This window comes from Triturus cristatus, chromosome 4_1 (genome assembly GCF_964204655.1).
Source record: "Triturus cristatus chromosome 4_1, aTriCri1.1, whole genome shotgun sequence".
In the NCBI taxonomy this organism is placed as follows: domain Eukaryota; kingdom Metazoa; phylum Chordata; class Amphibia; order Caudata; family Salamandridae; genus Triturus; species Triturus cristatus.
Window position 1 is genome coordinate 643744969 of NC_140585.1, and position 12077 is coordinate 643757045.

The following is a 12077-nucleotide window of genomic DNA, read 5'->3' on the forward strand; positions in this document are numbered from 1 at the left end:
ATATTCTTTCTAATGCTGAACTATTTTTCCACAGCCCTGCACTTCCCATCCCTTTCTCACTCTGGTGTTCGTTTTCTTTCTTACTCCACCCCCTCCTTCCTTTGTCTTGCTCTTGATCAAAGTCTGGTGTGGAATAATAAGTCATGATCACAAAAATGTGTGTCAGTGCCTACCACATGCAACAAATAGCACATTAAGCACTGCATTTTTGATATGCATAGAATATCCCCTTGGCTTGCACTGGCAGGGTCACTCTTGTGTTTTATGCATCTTTATGTGTTTGTCTATCTTTTAAAATGACCAGTACCACCTTGCCCTTAAACTTTCATGCTTTGGTCAAAGGCAAAAGGAGTATTAAAAATAAAAAGTCCTGGGACAGCTCTCCATCTTCCAATCTTCAAGTGTGGGGAGTTGAATTCCTACACCCTCTATCTGGGGGCTAATTAGCCTCCCATATCTTTGCCGACATGTGGTTGAAGAAGAAGTAATTTGCTTAGTTAGCTTTGTATTGAAGAGGTACAGAAACTCCATTTCAATATTGTTACCATGGAAACAAATTATTGAAACAATTTGTTTTTTTATCTCTACAGAAATCATGGTTACAAATAATTCTGTTATTATTACTTGTCACATGACAATATGATGAGTACTCTAGCTATACATCTTTTGATTGATATGAGTTTACATCTGAGCCTGTTTTAACAATTGTTTTTCTTGTAGCCACGTCTTCCTTGGATTCATTTCTTATGATTTGGAACTTCAAGCCACTGTCCAAAGCATTTAGATTTGTGGGTCATAAAGAAGGGGTGACGAGTGTACACTTTGCACCTACGGGGCAACTTGTGGCCTCCGCTTCAAGAGACAAGACTGTCAGAATATGGGTTCCAAATAAGTGAGTATATTATTCTGATTTTATAATAGCTCAGTAATTCTTGTAGTTCGGAAAGGAACGTCATGTTGAGACCAAGAGATGACCATTGTTCCACTGTCCAGACTAAGAAATATGGTGCATAAATCAATTTATTCATGAAGAACTCCTCTCTAAATGCAATAGAGATGGCTTACAGGGAGTTTGTGTGGAATTGAGGAAACAGTGCTGGAAAATTGCAAAGAAATTCTAGTGACTCCTCTTTGGTCTGGAGCTGGCTCAAAGTAATAACACTTTCATACAAAATCTTGACATGCAATTTCGACATACCATAATTTCTCTATTTAACTTTTTATTTGCAAACTGCACTTATTTGTGTTCCCAGTTAAAGGCGATCTAGACTACCTTACTATTCTCAGTCCAGTTCTGTCATTGCCTAGGAAAGTGATTGCTGTTTTTTTGCCAAATCATTGCATTTCAATATTTTTCTGTAGGCTTGGGCACAATTATTCATCTGAACCTGGATTCAACCAATTGTCTTGTGACATTGAGTTTGTGAACCCCGTCAGAATTTTCCGAAGTTTGATGGAGCAAGATGATTGAGACATTTTTTACTAAATCAAGATGGTGAGTCATCCAGCTTGGCCTGTGCTAAGACGCAGTGTCATGGATTGTGACTTCCCCACTGCAGAGGTGAGAAGTCCGGTGATGTGGGGTTAAGAAACCGCACCAGACTTCTCTGAAGCTTGTAGCCCAAGGCCATTGTGGCATTTAAAAAACAAAAATATTTATAAATACCCTATGGGAAAGGCTAAGAAATTAAAGGCCTGTGTTTGCTGCCTTCATAGTTTTTTTAAAAAAGCTACCTGTTCTGGGCATTTCTGTTTATACATAGCTGACTTTCTTTGGTGTCTGTAGCAGAGTTCTTCTATAGGTGTCATGTCTACTACAAGCAGTAGTCTGTCTCTGGCGATAGTCATAGTGGAAGACTATGAGAAAAGGAGTGTAACAGACAGATGTCCTGCAGACACCATAGAAAGATGATTCTCCAGTACTGGCTCGTTGATAGATTCACACGCTTGAACTTTCTCGTGGTAATTGCAGTAGGCAGTGCAACATTAACCCTACCTTGGAACAGCTTAAAACCGCAACATTGATTTCTTTTTCACAACATCTGTAAATAATTAAACCTAAACCAATCAGGAGACAGCGTAGTGAACACCAATGCCCTCAGAGGCCACAATATCTTCTATTTCTTAATTCATATTGTGTGAAGGGAGTCTCCTTGAGCTCTGCTACGTTTTCTTTGAGCAAAGAGTTATATTTCAGCTTTTGACCTGCCGTTTGGTTTCTTCTTCAGTCAAGATCTATCTTTAATATCACTTTTGGTGTTTTTTTCTGACATAAACCATGTCAGATATTTCTAAAAAAAAATACATCCCTTTATCCATTATAGCTCCTGTGTGAAGTTAAGACTGCACACTGAAACCCAGACTAGGAATTCTACAAATTTTAACCCACGCATAAAGCAAAAGATGCAAAATCTTCCATGCCTTTTCATAAAAAAGATTAATGCTATGGATCAACAAGATCAAGGCCAAGGATACCTCCTCAGGAGATGAACAGGAAGCTACCTCCTAAATAAATAAGAAAGGAAAAGAAAGGGTACGTTCCAAAGACCCCTTTACTAAATCTCCTCTCTGAAGAAATGTCATCTAGAGAACCTCAAAGGAAGGTGAAAGAGGCCTCGAAAAAAACCAAAAAAACAATGGATCATAGCCCAGCACCAGACATCTTAGAACATCCAAAGAAAAAAAGCCATCACTCCCAGCCGCACATACAGACAGAACGTTTTTGCGCCAGGGCCCCCCACTGGGCACTCACCGATGCTTGGAGGTCCCGTCACCCCATATCTCAGCTACACTCCTTCCATTCCATTCGGCACAATCTTTGTGTGTGATTGGACCGAATTCTCTGTTCTCCCCCAATTGTACCCTTAATACAACAGACAAACTACCTAGGTTGGGTAATTTCTGACCATGATGCACATATCCTGGGCGTCAAATGAAGGCCGCCCTCATTTCCCACTCCCACATGGAAACTGCCTCGAGACTACATGGAGGATCCTGTGTTCCACAAGGAGCAGGAGACTATTATACGTAATTATTTCGCAGAGAACCAAACTACGGCGTCCTCAAGGACGCTAGAGTGTGATGCTTTTAAAGTAGTGGCCAGGGGAACCTGTATCCAGCAGATTGCAGAGGTCCAAAAAACGCTCAAGAGGGACTTGAATGTGGCCAAACGCGACGTTGCTACCCTCACTAAGGCAGCTGATGCTGACTCAGCACTCACACCACTTTTGGCAGAGGTAAAAGCCTTCTACTCAGCCCTCCTTGAAGACCTGAGGCAATATACTTTTAAGGCTCATGCCGCCAGAGTGCACCGAGAAGGTGATAGACCAGGAACACTCCTAGCGTGGCTCATCCAGCAAGACTCAGTGACCCGCCCTATCATGGACGTGATCGCCTCCAGCTGCGTCAGGATTCATACTCAAACTGAGATCTTACAAGCCTTCTATGACTGTTACTCAGCCATTTACGGGGCGCCACTCTACTCGGACGGAATTGACGGAGGAGCTCCTAGACGACGTCCCTCTGCCTCGAATCCCTACTCTCGCGAGGGACTCATTGGATACGGAGATCACCCCTGCTGAAGTAAAACAAGCAATACTGGACCTGGCCTGAAACAAAACCCTGCTCTTATATGGCCTCCCTCTAGAGTACTATAACACATTCTCAGCCCTATTGGCGCCTGTGACGGACCGTCCCCAGACGGACCGCAGGAAGATCCATTTCCCGCTTACCTCTCTCCTTGTCTCCTTTTACAGCCGGGAACGGACTCGTCAGATCTCTTCCCCTTTAACCCAAGGGTACGACGTCAGGAAGAGGCACACCAGCTGACCCGATCACATGACACAGAGGCGGATCTTCAAAACCCGGAAGAAGAAGGAGAAAGGGAAACAACGCGGGGAGCGACGGAAAGAAGAGCCGCAAACGAAGCCATCCAGACCTGGTGGATACCGCCGCGCGCCTGGGACGAGGAAACTGACCCAGAGGTTCAGCAGGACCGCGACGACGACCGGACGATTTCGCTGGGGACCGAGGGACCAGCCGAAAGAAGGGAGCCGGACCTCATCCGGTACCGCCAGCACGCGAGCCATGTCCCTGGAGGGGCATGGCTTGACAAGGTACGGGGGACCCTAGGGGCTCTCTGGAACACACCAGTACGGGGCGGGAGCCAAGGGGTGAGGCGGGGAGCCAAACGGGAGAGCCCTAGTACCCCGTAATCTAGGATCCCCGAGCACGTCACTACCCCTACCCCAACCCTTTCACCCACACTCGGTGCAGGGCTAGGAATTTGGTGCTCCCTCACTCCCCCTTCCTAAGGAACAATGCGCCGCTAAACGACGGCCTTTATATAGTTCTCTTGTTCTCTTTTCTTTTTGGGAAATCACCGGCGGACTGCCAAGTCTCCAAGACGCCCCTTTCCCTTTTGGTCTGAAAAGACTGAAGACGGAAGCCTGACGTAGATCCCTCCTGGGAAGGAACCCGGAGAGAGACTTGCCCGAGACTTTAAATTTGAGCTTAAATTTGAAAGAAGAGATTTGTTCCGCTTGCCCGTTTATGAGTCTTTAATAAACGAAGTATCCAAGAAATAGTGCTCTCCTACTCCTTGCTTCTCCACCGCGTCACACGTGGTGTCAGAAGTGGGATCGCATAACGCCCCATCATGGAGAACTTAATCCAACAATTGATCCGCGGCCAGGAGAAGCTGGAGTGGGCCGTTGAAAAACAGATGACGTCCGCCCAAGCTGATAGGGCCATGTTCAAGGACAGTATGGCAGGACAAGTGGAGCGGCTTCAGAAGGTGGCTGATGACCGTCAAGAGTTGGTTGTGCAATTGCAAAACAAGGCAGGCACTGGGCCACACGTGTCCTTACAGAAGTATCAGCCTGGGGAGGATCCTGATTCCTTCTTGTTGAATTTCGAGAGGGCCGCACGCGCGTCAGGGTGGCCCGAAGTCAAGTGGCCCTTCTTTTTGGCCCCGTTACTTACAGGAGAGGCCCAAGCCGCCTACCAAGTGGCCAACCCCCATGGTAACGCACCGTATCTTGAGATAAAACGGGTCGTGTTGGACCACTTGGGCTTAGACCCTGAGGCGTATCGGGTCCGCTTTAGGAAGGAGCGTTGGTCCGGAGCCGATAATCCCAAGACTTTCTACTTCAAACTAAAGTCAGCTGCGGACAAATGGCTTAGACCGGACCTACACAGTAAAGAGGAGATCATGGAGCAGATCTATTTAGAACAGTTCTTTGAAGCCCTTCCTTATCCCATACAAAGGTGGCTAAAACAACATTCAGGATTGTCCCCAGAAGAAGCAGTTAATATGGCCACGTCCTATTACCGGGCGCAGCCCCGCTCCTACCCCTGGGAAGTCGAGAAGTCCTCTCGTGCCCCTACTCCTCACCCGAAACCTGAGAAAAAAACACCTCGACTCGGACCCAAACCCCCACCCAGACCTCGACAGTACCGTCCCGAACCTGTCTCATTAAAGGGTCCACAGTGTTTCGATTGTGGGGAGTGGGGCCACATCGCCCGGCTTTGCCCACGGAGGAAGGTAACAGATGAGCCAATGGATGTGAGCTATCTTCCCCGTCCCATCCTGTACACAGATGAACTGGGTCCAGCCTTTTATGTAAGTGTGACTGTGAACAAAATCCCTATAAAAGCGCTGTTAGACTCAGGCTGCCGCCAGTCTGTAATTCGCACCTCCATCTTGCCTCCGTTAGATCCCTCTCATATGGAAACTGTCCCCATCAGGTGTGTACACGGAGATGTCAAGGTCTATCCCCTCTCTACAGTTCCCGTCAGACTACCCAGCGGGAGGGTGTTGAACGTTAAATTGGGTATAGTCCCTTCCCTCCCTGAGGAGATGATAGTAGGCCAAGACAACCCGGACTTTCTTTCTCTCTTAAGGTGCCATGTACAAGACCCTAGTCTTCGGAGTCCAGTTCCCTCATCATTGCTAACCCAGAGGCCGTGGCTTCAGGATGGTAGTTTTCGGTTCTGTCAGCTGAATGATCCCACCCTTCAGAATGCTTGGACTCAGGCCAAAGACATAAAAACCAACCCCCCTGTCGTGTACCCCAGGTTCATCATAGAAAAGGACCTCTTGTATAGGCAGGGAGAAAAGGGGGGGATGCTTCAGCTACTAGTTCCCCAAAGCTTCCGAGAGCAAGTACTGTTTTACGCTCACACTCACCTACTAGCCGGACATAGGGGAGCACAGAAAACCACGCAGATGGTCTTGCAACATTTTTATTGGCCAGGCATATTTTCTCAGGTTACAAAATTTTGTCGCGAATGCGAGGTATGTCAAAGGAAAAACCCTTACAGGCCCCCGGGTGTCCCCTTACAACCACTACCAATCATAGGCCGACCCTTTGAGAGGGTAGCGATGGATCTCATAGGACCTCTGCCACGCACCAAGAACGGTTGTTTGTACGCCTTAGTAGTGGTCGACTACGCTACTAGATACCCCGAGGCTTTTCTCCTACGGACCCCTACTACCCAGAATATCAGCACAAAGCTGATAGAGTTATTTTCTCGGGTAGGGATCCCCAGGGAAATATTAACGGACCAAGGAACGCCTTTTGTGTCTCGGCTAATGAAACAAATCTGCAAGACCTTAGACATCGCCCACTTAAAGACCTCAGTCTATCACCCCCAAACAGACGGGTTGTGCGAGCGCTACAATGCCACGCTAAAATTGACCTTAAAAAAACTCTTGACAGTAGAGGGCAGAGAATGGGACCTCCTTCTTCCCCTGGCCCTGTATGCCATCCGGAGCCAACCCCAAGACAGCCTAGGGTGTTCCCCATTCCAACTCTTATATGGGAGAGAACCTCGCAGTCTCTTGGAGATAACCAAGGAAAGCTGGGAGCACGAGACGGAAGAGGAGACCCGGACCTTTCTTGACTATACCCGGAGGCTGCGATCTAAGCTAGGAAAACTCAGGGAATTTGCTGACTCCAACCTTGAAAAGGCTCAGCGAAAACAACAAACCGTCTATGATAAAGGAAAAAAATGGAGGGTCCTTGAGAAAGGGGATTGGGTCCTGGTCCTGTTGCCTTCTTCCCTATCTAAGGTACGGTCCGAATGGCAAGGCCCGTTTAAGATTCTGGAGAAGGTTGGGCTTACCACCTACCGAATACAAATCACGCCCCGTCGTACCCAATTGTACCACATTAATCTCCTGAAGAAGTGGCTAGGACCTCTCCCCAAGGAGATCCATTCTTTTGAACCCCTTACGGGCGATGCCTCCACCCTATGTCACCTAGTGGTGAACCCTGACCTCTTGACAGAACAGAAATCCTCCCTACACAGGGTCCTATACAAGTATTCACACCTCTTTTCTGATCGTCCTGGGAAAACTAGTCTGGCTGAGCACCGTATAGACACTGTCCCCGGGAAACGAGTACGACTCAAACCATATCGCATACCTGCAGCAAGACGGGAAGCCATACGGAAGGAGGTAGAGAACATGCTAGAGTTGAAGGTCATCCAACCCTCACAAAGCGACTGGTCCTCCCCGATTGTGTTGGTCCCTAAACCAGACGGCTCGGTCAGGTTTTGCATGGACTCCCGGGCGGTCAATGCGATCTCAAAGTGTGACACCTACCCCCTTCCACGCATAGACGAACTGATAGAGAGGCTTGGAACCGCACAGTACATCACCACCATCGACCTAACCAAAGGATATTGGCAGGTCCCCCTCAGACCGGAGGATCGGGAGAAAACAGCCTTTTCTACACCCATGGGCCTCTACGAGTTCACCGTCTTACCCTTCGGTCTGCATGGGGCACCTGCCACCTTCCAGCGGCTTATGAATAGGGTCCTAGCAGGTCATCAACACTACTGCTCAGCATACCTAGACGACATTGTCGTTTTCAGTCCCTCCTGGGAGGAACATCTCCTACACCTAGAAAGCGTCCTACTGGCCTTAGACCACGCAGGGTTGCATGTCAACGCAAACAAATCGACTGTAGGGTTCCAGAAGGTCAGGTATTTGGGATATCTGTTGGGAGAAGGCCTTATAGAACCACAGGAGGAAAAGGTCAGGGCCATCACTGAGACACCCTTTCCCCAGACACGGAATGAAGTGAGGGCGTTTTTAGGTCTCCTTGGTTATTACAGGAGGTTTATACCCCAGTATTCAGAGATTGCATCTCCCCTCACAAACCTCCTCCAGAAAGGGACACCACCCTCCGCACTCAACCACCCCTCTCCAGCTGTCCTGAACGCCTTTCACCTCCTGAAACAAGCCATAACCTCCAGCCCGGTGCTCCACTCACCAGACTTCACCAAACCGTTCATCCTACACACTGATGCTTCAGAGCATGGGTTGGGGGCTGTCTTGTCCCAACTGTCCGCCAACAACGTGGAGCATCCTGTCATATTTCTCAGTCGCAAGTTATTCCCGAGGGAACAGCGATACCCTGTCATCGAGAAAGAATGCCTGGCTCTGAAATGGGCTATTGATAAACTGCGTTACTACTTGGAAGGCTCCCACTTCATACTTTATACGGACCATGCCCCCTTACTGTGGATGAGCCGCAACAAGGGGCAGAATCCTCGCATCCTGCGCTGGTTCCTTTCCCTGCAACCCTTCTCCTTCGAGGTCAGGCATCGGAAGGGGGTGGACAACGGGAACGCAGACTTTCTCTCCCGCGTCCCTCTGTTCCCCGATCGGGAACATGCTGGGGAAGGGATGTGTGACGGACCGTCCCCAGACGGACCGCAGGAAGATCCATTTCCCGCTTACCTCTCTCCTTGTCTCCTTTTACAGCCGGGAACGGACTCGTCAGATCTCTTCCCCTTTAACCCTAGGGTACGACGTCAGGAAGAGGCACACCAGCTGACCCGATCACATGACACAGAGGCGGATCTTCAAAACCCGGAAGAAGAAGGAGAAAGGGAAACAACGCGGGGAGCGACGGAAAGAAGAGCCGCAAACGAAGCCATCCAGACCTGGTGGATACCGCCGCGCGCCTGGGACGAGGAAACTGACCCAGAGGTTCAGCAGGACCGCGACGACGACCGGACGATTTCGCTGGGGACCGAGGGACCAGCCGAAAGAAGGGAGCCGGACCTCATCCGGTACCGCCAGCACGCGAGCCATGTCCCTGGAGGGGCATGGCTTGACAAGGTACGGGGGACCCTAGGGGCTCTCTGGAACACACCAGTACGGGGCGGGAGCCAAGGGGTGAGGCGGGGAGCCAAACGGGAGAGCCCTAGTACCCCGTAATCTAGGATCCCCGAGCACGTCACTACCCCTACCCCAACCCTTTCACCCACACTCGGTGCAGGGCTAGGAATTTGGTGCTCCCTCACTCCCCCTTCCTAAGGAACAATGCGCCGCTAAACGACGTCCTTTATATAGTTCTCTTGTTCTCTTTTCTTTTTGGGAAATCACCGGCGGACTGCCAAGTCTCCAAGACGCCCCTTTCCCTTTTGGTGTGACAAGACTGAAGACGGAAGCCTGACGTAGATCCCTCCTGGGAAGGAACCCGGAGAGAGACTTGCCCGAGACTTTAAATTTGAGCTTAAATTTGAAAGAAGAGATTTGTTCCGCTTGCCCGTTTATGAGTCTTTAATAAACGAAGTATCCAAGAAATAGTGCTCTCCTACTCCTTGCTTCTCCACCGCGTCACAGCGCCTCGATTGGCCACAATGTACTGGGCAGCTCTAGGGATGACCAATGTAAACTGAATGAAAGTGTAACTTCCTCTGAAACTTCGCTTTAGATTTTACAGCACAGTATGAATGACGTCTAAAAAGAAATCCAAGATCTCACAGAGAAGATTTGGCTTTGTGGAAGTGAGGGGGAGGATTCTGATGGTCGCTTTCGACATAGAATCATCTGTGGAGTTGGATGACCAGAGGATAAGGAAGACCTGGACATGGTTCAGTACATGTACCACTGATTTTCTTTAGGGTTGACTGCAGAGAGACCATCTCCCTGTTCTCCTTTGAGAGAGTCTACTGGGTCCCAGTCAAGTGTCCACCACAATGCTCAGAACCTCAACCAATGGAAGTTAAACTGATTCATTTCCAAGAAAGGGGCTTCATCTTCCAGCTGGCTAGGTCGGCAGGCAATTTCTCTCACTCAAAAGTAAAAAACCTCAACAAATACAACACCGTCGTAGTTGATCAAAGAACCTGAATCTTATCTAGATGCCATGGTTGCTGCCCCCTAGCTGAACCACGCTCAAGCAGACTAACAAGGAGCACTGGTGACGGTGTTAGCCTACCATGAAGTGGCAAGGTCATCGACCTCCAAAGAAGCTGAATCATGCAGCACCAGAGATAAAACTGCATCAAAAAGTCCATAGATCGATGAGGAAACTTCTAAAATCACCCCACAGTCGGCAGAAGACTTGATATGAGGTTTAAAATCTAGGGTCCCTAGGTTATCATTTACTGCTGTTACTGTGCACAATGTTTAGATTAGACTATGGCTGTGCCAGACAATGCGTTTTATAACTAATACACATCTCTACCAGAGAGATGACAAATACACTCCTTAAGAAGTCATGGGTTATTTGAATACGGTCAACCTGCCACATGACAATCCTGATCAAAGTGCAGATTTACACTAACTGATCCTATCCCAGGAAACAAACAAAGGGTCACTCTGAACATGGCCAGTGGGAAAACACCTGGTTAGATGGCGTAATGTTAGAAATTGTGTTTCTGGTTGTCTAAGTATGCCCCTGGATAAGGAGTAACCATACTCCTAGTCCGGGTAAGCTAGATAGGTGACCCTGACTAGGGTAACCTATCTAGCTGTGTTCACCCTCTGGTAGCTTGGCACCAAGCAGTCAGGCTTATCTATAGAGGCGATGTGTAAAGTATTGGTGCACACTTACAAACAGTTATTAATATCAACAAGAGAGAGAGGATCAGGAAAATAGGCTAGTTCACTTCCCCTTGCTATATGTAGAAATCAAAAAGAGCTAGCTCTCGGTTAGAAACTCAAAATGTGTGTGCGAGGAAAAAATATTTGTTTTTTATGAAGGCCCTCACCCACCAACATAGTTGGTGGCATGCTTCATCATCAGGCCCCACCCAGGGCATAGTGTGTTCCTCGGGTGTGCTGCAGCGTCTGTTTACAGCGGAGCGGATTGTGTTAAGTGATTGTGCAGTGATGGTATTGTGAGTGTAGGTTAAAAGACTGTCCTAAGGGTCCCAATGTCCACAGGGGTAATTTTAATAGTGGGCCCTAGGCAGTATTAAAAACAAGGCAGCGGATGTGTATGGAGATGACCATGGGCTCCCACATCCAATGGGGTCAACATGTTTTAGCCAGAGCCTTGAAGTAGTTCTGGCTTTCATAAGGACCTTTGTGAATTAAGTAGGTGGTTTACAAAATGTGTTTAACCTCCAAAGTGACGCACTCGCTAAGGTGCGGTATATGTAAGAGGATGTTTTCCTCTAGTTTAGTACCTGAAGGGGTAAAAAACGACAGACAAACAAATAGACAAACGTACACAATTGAGTTAATATCAGGTCAGGCACGTCGACAATGTGTGAATTTATGCCGTCGTGCCTGTGAGGTAATCGCAATAAAACGGAAGTGTAATGTGGTTCGTGTTGGCGCTTGATTTGAATTATCGTTTTGATAATATGCGGTATCATGATAAAAGTTCAATGGCGAATAAAAGGTAAAGGTAAATAGTAACTGTTGTCGTCAGGAAAGCATGGAAGGCGTTCACTTCTTACTCTGAAATTAATAGTTAAACTTTGAGTCCCCGGAGGGGGTCCGGCTAATTGTCTCACTCTAGTGATGGAAAGGGAGGAAAAAAGGAAAAACAAAGGAGAGTGAGGCATGGCCCTGCCGTACTTACGTCTCCGTGATAACATCTCCCGTTCCCCCGCACTTACTTCGTCACAGCTCGTGACCCGTATCTCTACCTATTCGGTCTGCACAGGGACTCCGTCGGTAAAAGTCAGGCTTCGGGTGGGGTTTAAATACTTTCTTCGTCCCGCAGCTGAAGGCATTTTCCACCGCTGAAGGCAGTAAAAACAAAAGACAGAACCAGCATTGTGTGTGTATAGCGTCCCTTTGTGTGTTCGCTGAGGAAGCT

General features: G+C 48.1%; 1 protein-coding gene across 6 annotated transcripts in view; it reads left to right on the forward strand.

Moving 5' to 3' along the window:
- LOC146855326 (uncharacterized) overlaps positions 1–12077 on the forward strand; it is a 915814-nt gene that overhangs the window by 168077 nt on the left and 735660 nt on the right. For all 6 annotated transcript variants that reach the window (XR_014981308.1, XM_085653035.1, XM_085653037.1 and 3 more), the window contains one exon: positions 721–892. Coding sequence is in view for 5 of the 6 variants with exons in the window: in XM_085653035.1 (XP_085509161.1) it covers positions 721–892 (172 nt within the window). In the remaining variant the exon portion in view is untranslated. The remainder of the gene's footprint in view (positions 1–720; positions 893–12077) is intronic.